The sequence below is a fragment of the Pleurodeles waltl genome, chromosome 11, assembly GCF_031143425.1.
Source record: "Pleurodeles waltl isolate 20211129_DDA chromosome 11, aPleWal1.hap1.20221129, whole genome shotgun sequence".
Lineage (NCBI taxonomy): Eukaryota > Metazoa > Chordata > Amphibia > Caudata > Salamandridae > Pleurodeles > Pleurodeles waltl.
The window spans coordinates 712,164,859-712,184,659 of NC_090450.1; the positions used below are offsets into that span (position 1 = coordinate 712,164,859).

At 41.4% G+C, this 19,801-nt stretch overlaps 1 protein-coding gene across 1 annotated transcript; it reads right to left on the minus strand.

Moving 5' to 3' along the window:
• Positions 1-11,610: 11,610 nt before the first annotated feature.
• LOC138266040 (beta-1,3-galactosyltransferase 2-like) lies at positions 11,611-18,122 on the minus strand. The gene has a single exon (XM_069214367.1). It carries the CDS (start codon positions 17,990-17,992, stop codon positions 16,838-16,840), a length of 1,155 nt encoding a protein of 384 aa, XP_069070468.1. The 5' UTR covers positions 17,993-18,122; the 3' UTR covers positions 11,611-16,837.
• Positions 18,123-19,801: the final 1,679 nt, after the last annotated feature.

Here is a 19,801-nt window from a genome sequence, read left to right on the forward strand (position 1 = left end):
CCTCACGTTACTTCTCTGATAATTCTTTTTACAGCAAAACTCCTACAACATTTATCCAAACGCCCTTTACTTGTCACATGTCCAACAAGTAGCTTTCCAGCCGGGACATTCTTTATTATTGGCTAAATGACCATGTTCACCACATGTAAAGCATACCCTTTGAATTTTTTTCATCACTTTCCTTAAGGTTTTTTCTTTGTACAAAGTCGATTGTTGAGGTGTGTTTTGACTACTGTCCCCATTTTTAGACTTTATTCTCACACTTTGTACTTCATTTTCATTCTTTGTGATGGAACCCTTCTTTATTACCTCAACACAAGCTTGACTGCATTCACATACCTTAGCAATAGCAATTAGTTTGGTTAATGTGGGATTATCTGTCTGCAAAAATACCTCTTTGGCTTTTTCCACACTATACCCCAGCATAAATTGATCCCTCAATCTTTCCTCACTAATCATACCAAAAGTGCACGTAGAAGCAAGCTTTCTGAGAACAGTGATGTATTCCTCTACATTTTCTACAGGTCTCTGTCATCCTTTTCCAAAGTGATACCTTTCAAGTACAGTTCAAACTTTAAGAAGATAATGTTAATTCAGTTTTGTTAATCATATATATCAAATTTGTTCAGATCACAAGCATCTTCATTGGATAAATTGTGGAAATACTCAAATGCCTCTTTGCCCTGTCAGAATCAATATCTGCTATAGATAGAGCCAATATAAAACGCACACCCACCATGGCGTTGATGCAGTGCACGCAGTCACATGACATGAGAGGACTTTCCAGAATTCTATCCCTTTCTTCTGCTGCCAAAAGACCCTCGTCTGCTGTGCTGAAAAAAAGTTAAGGCGAAGAGCTACTGACCATTCAATGACACACAAGAATGGGTCCTGCACATTAAAACAAAGTCCTCAAGAACAGCCATTTGAGCAAATGTTTTATCACATACAAAGAAACAGGTTGGCATGCACAGTAAAATGCGCCGCTGCCTCTCGATGCAGGCCAATCCAGGGCGTATGAAGAAATGGTTAGGTGCAGTTTTTAATAATGCAAGTCATTGCCTTGCAAAACTTGACAAAATCAAAGTTACTGCTTCTCCTGATTACACCGCACACCACACTCAGAAGACAGATTGACATTGTCGTGCGGTTCCTGTTACGATAACAAGAATGCGAGTTTTAGGGTGGCAGCACCACCAAGTGTGGGTGACCAAGTCAGTCCCACACCATCTAGAAGCTGCCAGCCTAACTCCTGGCTAACCCGCAGTGCCTCACCTAACCCTGGAAAGAGAATGTGATTTGTGGCAACCTAAACCTGACACTCTGATTCTGCAAGAAAGCCCTGGTGAACAGATCATACCCATTTCGCTCAGTTACTCAGTGACTCACACCTGCCAAGTCAGAACAAGAGATGCAAAATGGATTTCAATGCAATTACTTAAGCAATGCATCCTATTATAAAAAGCATGAGCTGCAATAATAAAGCAGATGAAACATAAAGAAGTGATTATCATTGCAATCAGTGTGAAGGGGTAAACAACCCCACCATTGTTGTATGGTTCTAAAAGCCTAAAGATTCCTACCTATACCCTATGTCCAAAATCTGAGAAAAAAGCGGTGGTAATGTTTCTGCCTATCCCGGTCTAAGGGAGGGACCCTGGCCCCAGACCTGAAGAGTCTGGCCAAGGTCTACCTGTTCTCTGGATGGCAATCATCTCGGGTCAGCACCAGGATAAGCAAAGCTGTCAATGGAACAATGTGTGTCGCAGGACGGTCATGACTGGAATGCCCTCTGCCCCCCCAGGCCTATGTGATGTTCATAATAATAAATTCTACAGTGTTCTACAAACAGGCCAGGCATGCTAATGTGTGTAGGAATTGGGGACTGAGTCCAGAGCTCCTGGAGTAGCAATACAAGTTAGAATATTATGTACCAAAAATGACAGCCTTAAACAGGTCACAAAGTGAAATCTGTACGGGGTGCTGATAAAATGTGCAGTGCGAACAAGTATGTCTTCTCAGAATGAAGAAACCGATTACAATATAAAAAACAACGAGCTAAAGACTGGCTGTTCTAAAAAGAAAATATGAAATTAATAAAAATGTGTCTATGAGTAAATTGCGCAGGCTACGGGCCTAATGCTAAAATAAGAGTGTCCAAACAGACACTAAAGGAAAAACCACAACACTCTACCCTTCCCGGTACAGGAGTGCAGGGTCCAAGATCTAAACTAATAAAAATATAAAACAACTAATTTAAAAGCAAGTGTAATGTAAAGTATATTCATTAAAGAGACAAAATGTCCATGTTGAAAACCAGACCAGGACAAAGCATAAGGCCAAAATAAAACAAATCAATTTGTAAAAAAAAAAAGAGGCAATTAAAAACCATTGGAATCCCGCAGTAGGTCATCAACCACATCAGTGGAGATGGAGTCCAGGATAGACTCCACTTCGTGAGATGATAAAACCACTAAAGCCTCATTCAAAGGGTGGAAGGAGCACATATGATTTCAGCCAGAGTCACGGCCGAGGAGGCAGAATTCTGTGCTGTGGGCATGGGAGCCACTAGGTTCACAAAGGGCAGCTCATAGAAGGTGTCATGTAGCAACCGCAAACTCCTGGGACAACTCCAGCAACAAATGCTCATCAAGAACATCATCAGAATAATGTCCAAAGAAAGTACATGTTGAAAGGAAAGACACACTTTCTTCTATAACATTCACAATATTTTTCCAATATTCAAATTTATTAGGGGTGGGCGGTAAACTCCACTTTGGTTGGAGTTTGCAGAGCTTTGCAACTCTGTGAACATGGAGGCTTTCAAAATCTGCATCAGCGTCGCATAGCAAAGTTAGTGTTGCCGACCCTTATTATAACATCAGTTATATGAATATTAAAGTTAAATACTGCAGAATGCTTTTTAAATCACCATCAGATTATTCATTAAACACTTCGGTTGTCTCCAAAATGAACACAACACAAGCAGAGCTAACATGAGTCATGTGGTGAGTTAACTTTGTTGCTGTCAATGTCACATTGCTGCCGGTGGTGTGTTTTGTAGTGGTGGAGGGGGCATCACGTGACCATGTTTAAAATGTCTTCCTGGTTTGCTTACACTATAAGTTATGGGGACTGGTGGCTGCAAATGGCGGATAAGCAGCGAGGCTCCCACCAACAGAGCAGCCCCAATAAGGGCCTCAGGGGCAGTGGGGCGCTTGTGACTAAGAATTCCCAACTCTCAAGCAGATCCAGTGCTTATGAGTGCTGAGGAATCTACAGGAGGTATAGGTTCATGTTTGACATGGTGACTGCAGGTGAGCAAGGTTCCTGACATAGGTACGTCTGCCACCCAATATGCAGAGACATCGGAGGAGTTTGACCAGGCACTTGAGCTCAGAAGTGAGCAGGATAGTGCGTACATCCAATTTTATGAATCTTTCCATTAATGACAGAGATGGACTAGCTCAAAGAAGGTGAGGTAAGCAGTACTATGCTTTCCGCTGAGTGAATGGGTTTTACCATCTACTTACTGGGGAGGGCTTCTGTATCACTGCAGCACCTGTAATACGTTGATTCTGAAACGTGTGGGCATTGGTCACTGGCAAACTCACCTGCCTCAACTCCTTATTTACCTGTGAAGTACTGTGGCACCTCCAGCACTCACTGTATAGCCCAAACTTTCTCACACGTCTGCCTTTGCTTAGAAAAATGTATGGGGGTGGGGTGTGTATTATTAGCAGGGTCGTGCAGAACTCCACAGAATCACACAGAGTTTTTGGTCCACTCCATGGAATTCCAAGTAGCAGAACTCCACGAGTTCCAGCTATAGATGAAATACTGGGCATATTCATTTCTTGTACTTTTGCTAACCCAAGGCAAGTTGTTTGCTGGATAGTATCATTTAGAAACCTCATTTGTAACAGAATTAAAAATGCTCTAAATAGAGACTCTGTGCCCTCTATCTGTGCCCTCTATCTGCCAATCTTTTGTTCCCCAAACACATTTTTTAAGTCAATTGACTTTTTGCAATATTCATAGCCTTGTATGGCCAACTGGGAGACAAAGATATCCTAATAGATTAATTTAGTGTCGGTTAGCAATATTTTCCTTGCTTTCAAATGTGGTCATTTGAAATAATAAATAATGAAATAATAACACAGCATTTGTAACATCATGCTCAGAAAAATAAATTAATTTCTCTACATGTGTTTTGGAACTCCCGATTGTTGGACAATGTTCCCATTGTGTGTAATTAAAACTACTCTTGGAGTACTAGCTTGATGTAAATAATGGTGTCCGTAATGATGAAAACATAGCACTTCCCCATCATTTGCGGCATTCATATATACATCTTTACTTTTAAACACAGTGTTTTTACACTCCAGTTATCATAATCAACCCCAGGTGTAATAACGTCATTCACAGAAATTTTGAAGGGGGCATGGAATCTGAATCATCGGAGTACACCCGAATATACGAAAAGGTACTTTATCCCCAACAATCTAATCAGGAACTGGAACAACAGAAATGTTCACAAGGGACTAGTCTCTTTGCACATTTTGTGAGGGCAAGTAAGGCTTTCAAACCTTATCCACCAGCTCCGCAGCAGAGCGTTCAGGAAGATAGTGACCATTTATCAGCAGAAAAAAGACGATAACAAACCCATTCAATAACAGAAAGGCAAGTAGTGTCAATATGAACCACATATAGTACAATGGGCTAGTCAAATAATTTATTTTGTTTAAGCCAGTTAAAGAGCTTATGTATGTCAGATCCTGGTGCAATAGCTGGTACTGAAGTATTTGAAGAAAAATCATCAATGTCGGTAAAATACCCAGAAGCAGTCTGTGCAAAAACTGGAGCCAGTACTCATGAAAGACAACTGGTAGATGTATCTAAAGGTGGCTCATCATAAACAATCCCCTCCATTTGAGCTGTGTTAGAAAATTTCAGATTAATATGTTGAACATTTCTTGTTGATGCAGCGGTGACAGGAATCAACAAAGGTTCATTCTCCTCCCTCACCTTGAGGAAACACTTTCAGCATTGTTTAATGCTTGAAGAGGTATATCCTGTATGGTAGGGAGAGAAGCAGGGGAACTACCCACAAACCCTCGTGGTCTACTCTGTAAGATCAGCTACATGATGCAAATTGATGTGGTCAATGGAGACAAAACAGTTGTCTTTGGAAAAAGGCAGCAGCGGTAGGATTAACAGTTATGATACCCTTTATTCCAAGAACAGGCACTGGTGCCCGGTAGGATGGGCCAAACTCCCTATTCACAAATATCTTTTCTCAAACTAGGTACCCAACTTTTGGAATCCAGCCTGTGGATGTTGTTAAATCCCTCATTCTCAAGATAGTGGTATGTGCTGATGAATGCTCATCACACAACTGGTGATTCCTGCAAGACAATGACTTGTTCATTTATGTCAAAAGGTGGTTCTGCCACCACAGTGCCAGGACATCAAGATCTGGGACGTACACAGGGATGCCAAACAGGACTTTCTAGGGTATATGACCTTTCAAAGACCTTCTAGGCAGATTTTTTAAGCTCTCTGGACTCCATACAAGTGATGGATACAACTATGACCTGTACCTAATGCCACAGCTGTTAAGGATTGCTATAAGACTCAGTTTTTTCTTTCCACTACTGATTTTTCCTTGGGATGGTAGGGTGAAGAATAATGCACCCCAACACCCATCGTTCCCATGGTGTCCTTATATGTCCTGGAGGCCACAGCAGGGCCCTGGTCCAAATGGAATGCTGCGACTGCATATGTCCTGATGAAGACTTGCAAATCTTTAATAACTGTTTGGGCATCAGCCAATCGTTGTGGCCCCACCCAAAGGAATCTGCAGCAAGAATCTACAGCAAGTAGTATGTATTTGTATGCATCATTTAAATTTCAAGGACCGCAATGATCCAGGTACACACACTGCAAAGGCTTATTTAATATTAAGAGTGGTGTCTGCTGTGGGTGTTTGATGGTGGAACCTTTTATTTGCTGGCAAATGTCACAGCTAAGGACATACTGCTTGGTCTGCTTGTATAGACCATGCACCAATAGCGTTTTTGTAGAAGAGAGATAGTAGCCGCCACTTCAGCATTGGCAGAAACAAAACCCTCATGTGCTACTTTAATTAGATTTAGCCTGTGATCTTGGTTGGGTATCACCCGATCATCCACTCCTGGTATTGTGACAAAGGCAATATTTTGGGCACTTAAATGGTACGAATAGGAATATTTGGTAGGGTATGCTTTTGGTAAGGGCTTCCCATCAGCCAAAGCACTCATGGCAACCACGATGTCATAATCCCCCATCGTATGAGAACGGGTTATTGCAGCAACAGAAGCAGTAGCACCTGCAGCCTTGGCCACTTCATCAGCCATTGAGTCGTTTCAATGTGGATTTCAACACGTTGTTGGCTCAATGTTTGTATAACATGAGCCTGTGGCAGTTTGTCTTTGAGACCTGCCACCTTCCCCTACAAGAATTTGTAGTGTAAGTGCTTGTTAAAGAACTGGACATAATAATAAGACGAATTGCACACAATAAGTGTTGATACTTCTGGATCTGTATGCTTCATTGCCAAAATCAATGCTTTAAGCTCAGCAGGTTATGCTGTGCAATCACCTAAGGCTGTGTGTAGGTCTGTTGAGGGTGGAATTCGCCATCCCTCATAACTCCACAGATGGCTGCACAATCTGTGGAGTACTGGTGTTTGGTATTCAGGGTCGAGTTGGTAAGGTAGGCACTCAGACAATGGGTGATGGGCTGGAATCTGAGTTGCAGCTGTGGATCGATTTTCTTGGCTGTGTGGATGCTGACTTGGACTGTGTCTGTGCTGTTTAGATGCTGCCAGCAGCACAGTGGGCGGTCTGAGCTGCCTCACCAGTGGCAGATGAGCCTCTATTACCTCCCATTTACCAAGGGCCCGGATGCGCCATTCCCGTTCTCTCGCTGGGCCGGCCCATTGATGTATGTAGATTAATCAGGCAGGGGCCCTGAGCTGAAGTGGCCTCACTCATATACAAGTGTGGTTGACCATTGTGAACTAATCTGTGCAGAGATTCCTGGCAGCATTTGCATTTTTTTAATCTCAGTGAATTTAAGAAAGCAGGCCTCTTTTGGACAATCCTCCCCCTTCTTTTAATTATACTTAAAACAATGAAGCAGTGTTTTGAGAAAAAGCGCAATCCACAAGTGTGGGTGCCTTTTTTGGGGTGCCAAGGCCTATTTTGCATTCCAATCCAACCCCGTTCGTATCAACAGACAGTTGAGCTAAACACGCAGTATAAATGATAATTCTGTACTAGTCAAGAGGCATGAAAATAGTGGAGATGGGGTATTCAAGATCATAATGGAGAAACTCTTGAGTTTATAGTTATGGGTCAAAAGCATAATCAACATCAGTGGAAGTCAAAGAGATAGCCCATTGTATTCAATGTGGATGTAATACTTTTTGCATTGGGAATGCTAGCTTTGGGAACAGCCTCTAGGGCTGGTATTTGGGTATCAACAATAATGCGTTTTCCTTGGCCTAGTGGTCTTTCCGTTGATGACCGCCATCTGAACTGCAGTCATATTGTTTCTGTTGTTGCAAAACTCACTTCTACATTGAACTATAAGTGTGATTGTACACTAAGGGTACTATGTCACCTTCAATGAATGTAACATATGTGAATATGATGGCACCCTCAATGACCCAGATTTCTAAGTTTGTTTTGTGTGTGTATATGTTTTGCTTCAAGCACGTCAGTCTGTAATGATCTGAGAACTTGTGTATGTTGTGGTGTCCAGTGTTTGCTTGAGAAATCAGGACATATTGGGGGTCATTCTGACCCTGGCGGCCGGTGACCGCCAGGGTCACCGACCACGGGAGCACCGCCAACAGGCTGGCGGTGCTCCCAAGGGCATTCTGACCGCGGCGGTTCAGCCGCGGTCAGAAAGGGTAAACCGGCGGTCTCCCGCCGGTTTACCGCTGCCCCATTGAATCCTCCATGGCGGCGGAGCGCGCTCCGCCGCCATGGGGATTCAGACACCCCCTACTGCCATCCTGTTCATGGCGGGAAACCCGCCATGAACAGGATGGCGGTAGGGGGTGCCGCGGGGCCCCTGGGGGCCCCTGCAGTGCCCATGCCAATGGCATGGGCACTGCAGGGGCCCCCGTAAGAGGGCCCCACAAAGTATTTCAGTGTCTGCTTTGCAGACACTGAAATACGCGACGGGTGCAACTGCACCCGTCGCACCCCTGCAACTACGCCGGCTCAATTCTGAGCCGGTTTCCTCGTTGCAGGGGCATTTCCGCTGGGACGGCGGGCGCTCTTTTGGAGAGCGCCCGCCGGCCCAGCGGAAATGTTTCAATGGCCACCGCGGTCTTTTGACCGCGGTGCGGTCATTTGTCGGCGGTACCTTGTTGACCCCCATTATGTCATAAAGTGGTTTGGTTTGTTGTGTATAGTCTTGTATGTAAGTTCTGCCAAAATCAAAGAAACCTAGCAAAGACTGCAGTTTCTTGATGTTGTTTGGTGGTTGTAATTGAACACACTTTCTAGGAATTGTGGTGCCAGACTTTTCCACTCATTTGAAAGTTCATATCCCAGGAACAGGACATTGGGAAAAACAACATTAGTTTTCTTAAAATTCAATTTATATCCATGGTTGGCAAATCCCAAAAAAATTTGATCTAGCCTGGCCAGGTTTGTCTTGAGGACATCATCCATCAGATAGATGTTGTCTGTATAGGACAATACCTCAGGAACATTATTATGGGATATTGATGTCACACGGGCTGAGAACAGTCCGGGACTGTTCTGATACCCTTGGGTGAGTCAGAAAAAAAGGTGTTGATAGCCTAATGTGGAGAATACTCTTAAACCATAGCTTTCAGGTGCTAGATTTCAGCAGAAAACCTTTTGGATATATCCAGTGTCCTTTTGTATTTTTTGTGCATTATATTGTTCAGAAGTGCTCTGATATGTGAACTTTGAATAGCAAATATGTGTGTGTGAGACTGTTGAAATGTCTGTAATCTCAAACTTTTCTATATGAATGGTCCGGCGTAGCAACAGGGACCAAAGTGTTATTCATCGGAGATACACAGGGTTCAGTTACTCTCTGGTACTCAAGTTGTGAGAAAATTTCCCTCAATGGGGCTGTGGCCTCCTGTTTTATTGGATATTGAGGTTATATTTGTGGTTTGGACTGTATAGGTATGACATAATAGGGAAAGTCCCTATCCCAACCCACATGGTTGCAATACAGCGCTGGAGCCTGCGCCAAAGCCCAAACTGTGGCATAGGCTTCTTTTACTGGATTAGGAACAAGGACTGCGAAAGAAGGTAAAATGACATATTCCCCTTGTGGGAGCTTACAGACAAACTCTGGTGGGCAATCTTTTTCTGCCAGTAGAATGTCATAGCTTAGCGTTAATCTTTCCCAGAAGATTATTTTACTTGTGCCCTTAAAGTCCCCCTTAATTTGAATTTTTAATTCGCAAACCCCGTTGGGTGTGGCGACGCACCTATTTGAGGTTTTGACTTCAAGGTAGTCTTTAGTTACTATCACCTCAAAAAGCTCTTGAAGATTCTGGCAAACCATTGTGACCTCTGCCGTGCTGTCTAGAAGAGTCACTTCCCATGCCCTATTCTTCAGTAATGTTCTCAATATGTGTGACATACTTAGCCGAAAGTGCTGCAACCAATTTTTTAATTGAGGAATGTGTTGTGGACATTTTTCTTCCTTTTTTATTGTGACATCTGAGGAGGATTGTGAGTCCATTTTTGGTTTCACATACTAGGTTTGGTGCTCTGACCACCCACCTCTCTCTGTCCGTTAATCGGATGAGTCCTGAAAGGTACAAGAAAGGCGTGTATCTCTATACTGATGTCTGTCAGGAGGCTTCAAATGATCACAATTTTTAAGATTGCATCATTTCTCTGAGTTCATTGAATTTGGAGATTCTCCTCTTTGTTCCAGCGTTTCTTAGAACCGTCCTGTACTTGCTTGATATTAGCCTTACCGTAATTATCTTGAATTTGTGGCTTACTTGGTCTGGCCCCCAGACTATCTCGATCTATATTATTATATGTTCTGGTGATAACCTTTGGCAGCTTTGGTCCCTGGTCTATTTGAGGAACATCCCAGAGTTGTTTTGTGTACTACCAATGCTGCTGCTTCCTCTTTAGTATTACTTAGTATAATATTACTTAGTATAATTGAGTAGACTGCTGCAAAATTGCCCATCAACTTCATCCCCCAAATCCAGGGCAAGGGCTGCCTCGTGTTTGTTTTGTATTTGTTTTAACACTTCTGGAGGATTCGCAAGTGTTGGTGTACCCTGCGTGGCAGTATGAATTGCAGCAAATACTGTGCCCCAAGTGGCACAGTCATCTATGGAGGGAACCATTCCAAGTGGCAAGCACATTGTTCGAATTCTACGTTTATCTGAGGGTCCTGTATGGGGAAACACTGCTTCCAGCTGATTTGTTTTTTGTGCTATCCAAAAATGAATTTCATCATGTTTGGTAGGAACCTTACCCATTATTGAATTAACAGTTGCCGGGTTTATACAGGGTGTAGTCAGTTGTGAAGCAGCTGGAGCAGCCCTTGTTGGGGTGGTATTTATTGTCCACATCATGAATTGTAGTATATGTCTCTATATCCTAACTAAGTTATTATATAGTGGGCCAGGTCTGCTGCTGGTAAATTTTGAATGTTGAGAAATGGTGTATATGTAGTCAGATATCGCCATGTAGATCCATCATTACTTGGTGGACCTAGTATAACGTTTTCAATAACGTGTAGAAGAGTGCCTTGAAACCAATTATCATATTCTTGTATGTAAGTGGTATTTCTAAATATGCATAAACCTTGTATTGTGCAGATGGGAATGCTACAGTACATGTATGAAAAGTGTTTGAATTTGCATCTGCTGCAGGAAGGGTGACCCATGAGTGAAAGATTTCTGTTCTGTATGCATCGTGTCCTCTACCATGAACACAACATCTCCAGCACCATTATCAAGCTCATTAGCTAGTAAATGTTGTGTGAGAGGTTGTCTCATATTTACTAGAATTACCACCAGTTGTGGTTGTGCCAAATTTAAAACGGTAAGTTCAGAGATAGAAACACCAAATGGGGTATCCTTTTAAGGTTCAAACTTGAACATCCTACAGACTAAGATAGGTACTACCTATTTAGCTGAGGAGGATTTTTCCCTAATACCATGGATGCCTCTGAATAAAGGTAACTAGGGTATCTGTAGCATGTGAGAGAGAGTTGCTCAGGATATCTGTTAAATTTGTACCTGACCAAATATTGGTAGTGCCATGTCATGCGGTTTTAGGGCAGCAGTACCACTAAGTCTGGGTGACTGAGTCAGTTCCACACCATCTGGAAGCTGTCTGCATAATGCCTCGCTAGCCAGCAGTGCCTCGCCCAACCCTGGAAAGGAAAGGTGATTTGTGGTAGCCTACTCTGAGTCCTCTGGGAAGCTGTGGTGAATAGATCATACCCCCTTTCACTCAGTTACTCAGAGACTCACATACCAAGGCAGAAAAAGAGATGAAGAATAGATTACAATGCATTTATTGAAGCAATTGCATCCTACCACGAAAAGCATGAGCTGTGATAATTAGGCAAATGAAACATAAAACAGTGGTCATTATTACAATCAGTGTGAAGAGATAAACAACCCCACCATCTTTATATGATTCCTAAAAAGCATGAAGATTCCTACCTGCACTATATCTAAAATCTGATAGCATAGTGGTGGTAAGCTTTCTGTCTATCCCGGTCTAAGGGAAGAACCCCAACCCCATACCAGAAGAGGCTGGCAAGGGTCTGCTTGTTGTCTATATGGCAATCCTCTCGGGTAGCTGAAGAGTCAGCACTAGGATCACCAAAGCTGTCAATGGAATGATGTGTGTCACAGGACCTTCATGACTGGAATGCCCTCTGCCCCCCTTAGGCCTATGTGGTGTTTATATAATAAATCCTGCAGTGTTCTAAGAACAGGTGACAGATTGAAAAGACTAGGGGGCAATGGAGAATTCCAGGGAATGCCACATGTTCAGATTTGGGTGTGAAAATCATGAGTTGGACTGATTGTGACTGATTGATCATGAAAGTCTTTAACCATCTCAGTACAGTATCCCAAAATGAATAATGTGATAAACTCAAGAGGAAAAGATAATTGTCTTATGGTATTAAATTCTGCAGATAGTTCAAATAAAAATCAGCACCCTGTACCAACACTATTGGCAATCATCTTCTAGTCATTTACTACAGTGGTAACCACTAGTAGTAGTAGTATCATTTTATTTGTTAAAACCATTAAAAGTACACACATAAAAATTTACAGATCATACATTGTTCCACTAAAATAGCTGGTTATATACAAGATTACATTAAAATAATTGTCAGTGTACAAAACCTGATGCATAGATTTAAACTTAAAATATTAATTCAATGTTACAGTTTTGAGCCTCTCTTGCCACGTATAAAACCTATTGCTAATAATACTTGCACAAACTAAAAATTATGTATAGTGTTGTATGACATTTCATTACTCTGAAAGCGTCTTAATACTTCCTAAACCCCAGCTTTTTACACAATGGAACAATCAATTTCTTCCTAGGCTTGTCATATGCATGCAAACGAACAAGATATGTGCAATATCTTCAATGTGGCCTAGAATACATAAAGTGCAAAGTGCCTCATCTGGTGGTTTCCATTTCATGGTATAGGCCTTGGTTTGAAGAATTTCATATCAAAATTTCATATAGATGATTCTTGACAGATATGGATGAATAGTATCAAGAACCTCTTCAAGGCATGAATTTGGTTTAACAGTAAGAAATTGCATTATCAGTCTTACTAGGCTGGAGTACTATAGAGGGCATTCAGAACATATTGCCAATATATTCATTTTAAATGCTTCTTTGAGCTTTGCACCAATAATAACTTCATATGTTTACAATGTCCAGCACTGGATTCTCACAAAATATATCTTCATTATTATTGCACACATAATAATTATTTTATCCTATAGTTATCATAGGTTCTATCATCATGGGAAAATATCAAGAAGCAGGACATAGTGCAACATTCATATTGGAAGCATCATCTTCATTTTCTTAAGTTATAAATGCCTCTTAAAAAGTGTTAACTTCACAGAAGATAATGTTCTGTCTTTGTTACATGTTACACCACATTATAAGTTCTCAAAGTAAAAAAGAACAACTGCTTTGTTTGTGTCCTAATGCAAGTTGCTAGGTCAAAGCTACCGTTATTATGACTAATTGCAAAAAATGCAGCAACACATATTATTAGTAAAGAAAAAAAAACAACAATGTTTGAACTTTATTCTATGGCCTATTGCCAATCTACCCAACAAAAAGTCTATAAAACAATGTTTTTATATACTTTAAAAAAATAAAGACATTTTTCTGTGTTGGCTCATCAGCTACTTTTGTGATTTGTTATGAAAGTATAGCTATTAAGCAATGTGCAAAGCACGCTGGTAGATGTCACTGGGATGTCCATTATTACAAGAGACAAGAAGCTCTAGGAATAACAAGAAGTGGAATAAAAAAGGCCCTTCCTGCACAACATCTATGATGAAGTCTACAAATTTCCAATTTCCTATGGGAATTCAGGCTGAGAAGACTGTTTGAATTCAAAACAATTGTGCTTTAATTGAATAATAATGAACACTGTTTGTTCACATATCTTTTGCAGAGTGGTCTTTCAATTATTTTTTCCCTGTATTGGAGAGTTTTCTTAGTATTTTTGCCTGATTCAGTTTCTTAGACAGCAAATTTGTATAACCTTTAATTATTATGTAACAATATTCTTTTTAAATCATAAAATTATCAGTGTGTTTCCTTTGATGCGTAATATCCTACATTTTAAATTTCTAATAAACAATTTCAATGGTTTCAAATTATCTAGTATTTTTAGAAACCTCCTACAATGTCTAAAGCATTTCAGATAATTCCAACACTTTTAAAAGCTTGTGTTTTCTGCTAGACATTTCAGTGAACACCGAAAAACAAAAGAGCCTAAAAATGTTTTAAGTTTTCCAATAATATGGCCTATTCACAACGATAAGGTTATAATTGTAAACATAGCCATTTGACAATTTACTCCTGCACCCAGATGTAAATCTACACTTTTGTGCTATTGACCATTTCTGAGAGTAGACCGTTCCTATTACGTTTCTTTGCAAACTCCCTGGTTTGTGCTTTCTTCACTTGCAAGATCAGAAAAAGATCATTGATAAATCGTAACCAAAGAACAAGAGGAACAGTCTGATTCTTGAGTTTTCCTGTGAAGTGCAACATAAATGCATTGTATTTCTTGATGTCGAGATCCGAATTAACAACAATAAGGTGTCTACAGTCCTTCATAAGAAATCAACTGCTTGTAATGGTTTACAACATGCCCTGAGCAGTCATTGGTCCCCTCTAAAGTGGGGCATTCTTTATGGTGAGCTTATAGGAGCAAGAAGGAATTGTACTGATGATGAAAGTTATTTTTTAGAACAAAAATGCATGATTCAGAGGTTTAGCGAATTAGGTCACCCCAAACGGGACCTAGACCAGACAGTCAGGAGAGTCAGTGAACATTCTAGGAAGGAAATCTTGTGTGGTTCGTCTGATAGGTTCACTCCCAAGACTGATGAAAATTCTTTCAGACTTATCACAACATACAGTAAGGAAACTTGAAGCATCTGAAGGATCATGGAAAAGAATTGGGGCATTTTGCAATGTGATCCCATAATCGGGCATAGTATACAGTAGCATGCTGCTATCGCTTATCGCAAGAGTAAATCCCTCTGAGATATTTTAGTCAGAAGTAATGTGAATCCCAGCACTGAACCCGGGCACAATGAGAGCAGTTTGATGAGCTTTTATGTTTGTGGTAACTGAAAGGCCTGCCAATGTCCCTCTAATGTGAAGTAGGCCAGGGCAAAGTTCACGGAGTTCCACTCTGCAGACTTCCGTGGAGTTGATTGAAAACTCTGTGTAATTCCACGGAGATGGAGTTCCATGAGCTGTGGAGTCCTGAATGCGCCTGATCTCTGAAGAACTAAGCAGGGTCTGGCCTGGTTAGCCAGGCCCGACCCTGCTTAGCACTTCTAAGATTGGGCACATTCAGGAGAGGGCTGTAGAAAGTGAAAGCTGCAGTTTCAGGCCTCTAGTGCACCGGCCTGTCCAGTGTGCACTGCACACGGGGCAGACCGGTGCACAAGTGGCCTCGAACTGCAGTTTTCTTTCGCTGCCTACGGCTGTTTCAGTCCTTGTTTGTGCACTAAATGCTAGAATGCCGGTATGCCGTTAAAAAAGACGACATGGAGGATGTCAGTTCATCGATAATAACAGTGTTTTAACCTCCAATGGGAGTATGGCATGCCTGATTTAAAAATGTACCATGTAATGTAACTTACTTGAGGTACATTGAGAAAGGCAAACTGCTGTCCCGAAATGCGTCTGCTGAATGAAAAGTAAATGAACTGCTAAACCCGTAGAGTGCTCCAAATTCTTTCCGTGGGGGAACATTGGCTTGTATTTGTGTTAATTATTTTATTTAAAATTGTATATTTTGTCTACATTAATGGGGTTACACACACATATATATGTAATGTGTTTCAAGTGAAGTATTTTCCGTATTACTGCTTACACTGCAGTAGGGGTAGTAAAAATAATCTCTTTGCAGTTCAACACTTTCCCTACTGATGCAGTGTTTAGAGTGGGAATAGTAAATGTTATCCCCTCGAAATACAGTGCTTTCCCTACTGTTGCACTGACTGGAGAGGGAATAGTAAATTTCACCCCTCTGAAATCCAATGCTTTCCCTACTTTTGCCCTGTCTGGCGTGAGAATAGTAAATTTTCATCCTCCAAAATCCAATACTTTCTGTACTGCTGAACAGACTGGAGTTGGAATAGTTGGAGTTGTAAATAGTAAATTTTATGATATTAGTGTCAACAATATTTTTTCCATTACTTTTGTACTTACCATAATAAGTATAGGAGCACGTTATTGTGATAAACAATATTTTTGACACAATATGTTTGCCAACGATATTGTCACATATTCCTCTTGTGTGGGTGGGTGCTTGTAGTAGGCTGTCAGTCTATGAAACCCTCCTTACTTTTTCCTAAATTCCTCCCATTTTGCAGTAGCTATTCCCCCCTTTTTCTACTGTACCCCATCACTTTCCCACATTAACTACTGAGTAGTTAACATACATGTGTGGAGATCTCCTAATAGAAAAATACAGAGCGTTGGTGGTGGAGATTTTCACTTGTAGATTTGTGAACTCCATTTTGTAGTAAGTAAATAGTACTACTGTAGTACTACTTTATGTGCTACCAAATGCAATTTGAGAATCAGGCCGAATGTGTTTAACTTGTAAAATCCTGATTATTAAACAGGCTTAAATTTTTATTAAATGTTTCAAGTTTTTAAAAATGCCTATATCATCTTAACGTATGTTAATTCAGAATGTCAGGGAAGCTTTCAACAGACCTCTGTAAATCACTTTGCACTTTTTAATTAACAACTGTACGTTTATAGAACGTTTATAGAACTACCATTGTTAATAGGGTTTTTGAACGGGACACGCATTCCAAATGGGCTAACCTTTTAGCATTTTGAGATGTTAGTTTAGCTGAACGTTTGAGTAGATGTAGATTTCAGATGTCAGTGCACTGCATTTCAATAAAGCTTTCCGATTCACATAAAAACACAATCATAGTGCTTTGATGGTTTCAGTGTCCCATGCATGCATTGACTACAGCCTTCTTATATTTGCCAGCTCAACACGCATGGTGTTTGTGCTTCTGGAGCAGATTCCAGTATTGAATGAGTTCATGGGGCTGGAAGCCATGAGAGGTAACTAGGTGGCTGTACTGACAGGTGGAAAAAGAGACTCGCCAGTGATTGAAGTCTGACTCTTTGGGTGGAGCAACTGGAGCAATCCCCAAGGCAGAAAGACAGACCCCCACATACACATCCTCTAAGGGCAGTTGTCTAATGTTAAGTGAGATGTCAAAAATCTTCTTTGCCAGATCTCCAGAAAGGACATAACCAGTTCCAGAACAAAATACTGGATAAAGGTTGCCTGGATACAGCTCCAATGGCATGTACCATTTACTTTCGTTATTCCGATTAGGGACATAACCCCTCATTAAATATCCTGTGAAGTAATCCTGCCTAGGAGGCATGTCAGGTTTTAATAGGTGATGGACTAAATATTCAGTGTTGACAAATACGTCGCAGTCAGCTTTCATAACATAGGAGGTATGTGGACAATATGTTGCCACCCAATGCATGCCCATTATAGTCTTAATAGTCAAGTTTATATAGCTGTCTAGATACTCTTGCTGTACGATATCATTGTAGTGCCTGCTCTCTTCAATGATTGCTTGTTGGAGCTTGCTTTCAGACTGAGCTGGAATGCCTAACAAAAAGATGCGGAGAATTCGGGTGCCAGGCACCAAGGTCTCATTTCCCCATGTTTTCCGAATTGCTTGTCTTGCTTCTGTGTAGGCAGGTGAACATGGCACCATCAGTACCACAAAAGGGCGGCTCTCTTTACATTTGTCAGGTTCATTCACAATGTACTTGAAATGAGGTTCATTTTTGTGCCTGTGGTCTTTGCTGGGGGGGATCATAAAAACGTTCACCAACACAGTATCCTTCAGATGTGACAATATTCGGTGTGCAATCTTCAAGGATGTGCCCAGAAGATTAGTCTCAGTCTTTCCTGACTGAAATTCTTCAACACCATATACTGTTTGCTTTTTGGTCGACACTGCCCTATCTGGAATATGGCCATAATAGATAAACAATAGAATTGGGGCGAGCAAGCAGATGAGAAGCAGGAGCCCAGTGAGGCAGTGGTGTGGCAGAGATTTTGTCATCCAGTAGTTCACTGTGATGGACCAAAGACGTCTCATCCAACGGAGCATGTTGAGGGTTTCCACAGATGAGATGAACTGAGGTTACTGCTTAGAAACACTGCACTCGTTCGCTTAAATCAGTGCTTTTCTATGGACGTCACCATCCCTGGATTTATTCCAAGACAGTAGTTGTCTGTGAAAAGACGGAGAAAGATAGATATGTAATTACTAACCTTAACAAGCAGTATTTAAAATGCAATATTAATTTGAAAACAAAAAATGTAATGCAATCCAGTCAATCAGTTGCTGACTGTGAAAGCGGAGGACCTTAGTTCCAATGTTCCCTACTCTCTTGCCTAAATTGAGTGTCCCTCAACACAACACATCCTCACGTTACGGCCCTGTTGGTAAATTCTAAACAAAATTATATACATTTTTATATGGTAACATATTTAACAGGATCCTTCTTGGTATACGTTTCAGTCAGTCAGGTACAGATGTATATTTTATGCAGGTGCCTGCCTAACGCAAAACTGATAACTGGAGACCAGCTACTAGCAACAGCTCTATCCCATTGCTCCTTGCAAAACACTACTAAAATGGCACCTAAAAATCATTCTTCTTTCTTTTCACGTACCAACACCTCAGAGCAGGGCCGGCTTTAGGACTGGTGGCACCCTGTATGACAGTTTATTGTAGCGCCCCCCCCACTCCATGACCTCCTCCTCGGTTTCACTCACTACCACCCGGCAAATGTGCCCCTCATCTCTCCATCTCTTCCCTTTCACATACATTCATGTGTTTTAAAGCTCTTGTAAAGGTTGGCTTTACTAATCCACTCAGCTAGCCACTTAAAATATAGGGGCATACTTAAGAGCCCCTAGCGCCATTCTAACGCAACATTAGCGTAATTTTTTTAATGCTAATGTGGCGTTAGAAGGCCAAAAAGGCTATGCCATATTTACAAAGTGGCGCAATGCATGCATTGCGCCACTTTGTATCCCTTTGCGCTACATTATGCCTGCGCCAGGCATAATGTATGCAGAGGTGGCATTTACCTGTTAGGGAGGGCCAAATAAATGGCGCAAAGAAATCGGACAGATTTCTTTGCGTCATTTTTTCCGGCGCTACATTATGTATGCTAAGGGGCCATCCCCCCGTTAGGGGGGCCAAAAATAGTGGAGCAAAGAAATCTGGCACTTTTATCTCCTGTTCAGAGCAGGCATTAAAAGGAGGCTTCCACTGGCCTGGTGCAGGCATAATGTAGTGTAAAAAATGTTGATGCTAATCCTGCAAAGCACCCAGAGGCCCATTATAACCAACACAAGTCTCCTTTTAACGCCTGCTCAGCGCCACTTTTTTCAAATATGCCCCATAGGGCAGTGCTTAAATTGTAAATAAAAAGGTGCCGGTGCCGAAAGCCCTCCTCTTAAACATGCGGCTGCTGAAATTAAATGTGTGAACACGGAATACAGAGGCAGCGTAATCCTGAAGTCAACTCGGGCCTCTTCAATCCATTTACAGGCGATCCTTGCCCCTTCAGCTCACTCTTGAGGATTTCTGCCTTTTCCCATTGTTACGCTTTTTTGTTTTTCTCTTCCTCCGTCTTTCCCATATGTGTCTTTTTCTCGCAGTAAATGCTTAAGGCAGACAAATAAGCGCCTGCCCTAAAAAATAAGTGCTGGTGTTCCGCACCGGAAACAAGAAGCACACATTAAGCACTGCCATAGGGGCATATTTAAGAGCCTCTAATGCCATTCTAACGCCATATTAGTGTAATTTTTTTACAATAATGTGGCGTAAGAAGGCCAAAAACACTGCGCCATATTTACAAAGAGGCGCAATGCATGCATTGCGCCACTTTGTAACCCTTTGCGC

What these genes read in the sequence shown, in the direction of transcription:
- LOC138266040 (XM_069214367.1), bottom strand. Translation starts at nt 17,992, where the DNA reads ATGCTCCGTTGGATGAGACGTCTTTGGTCCATCACAGTGAACTACTGG.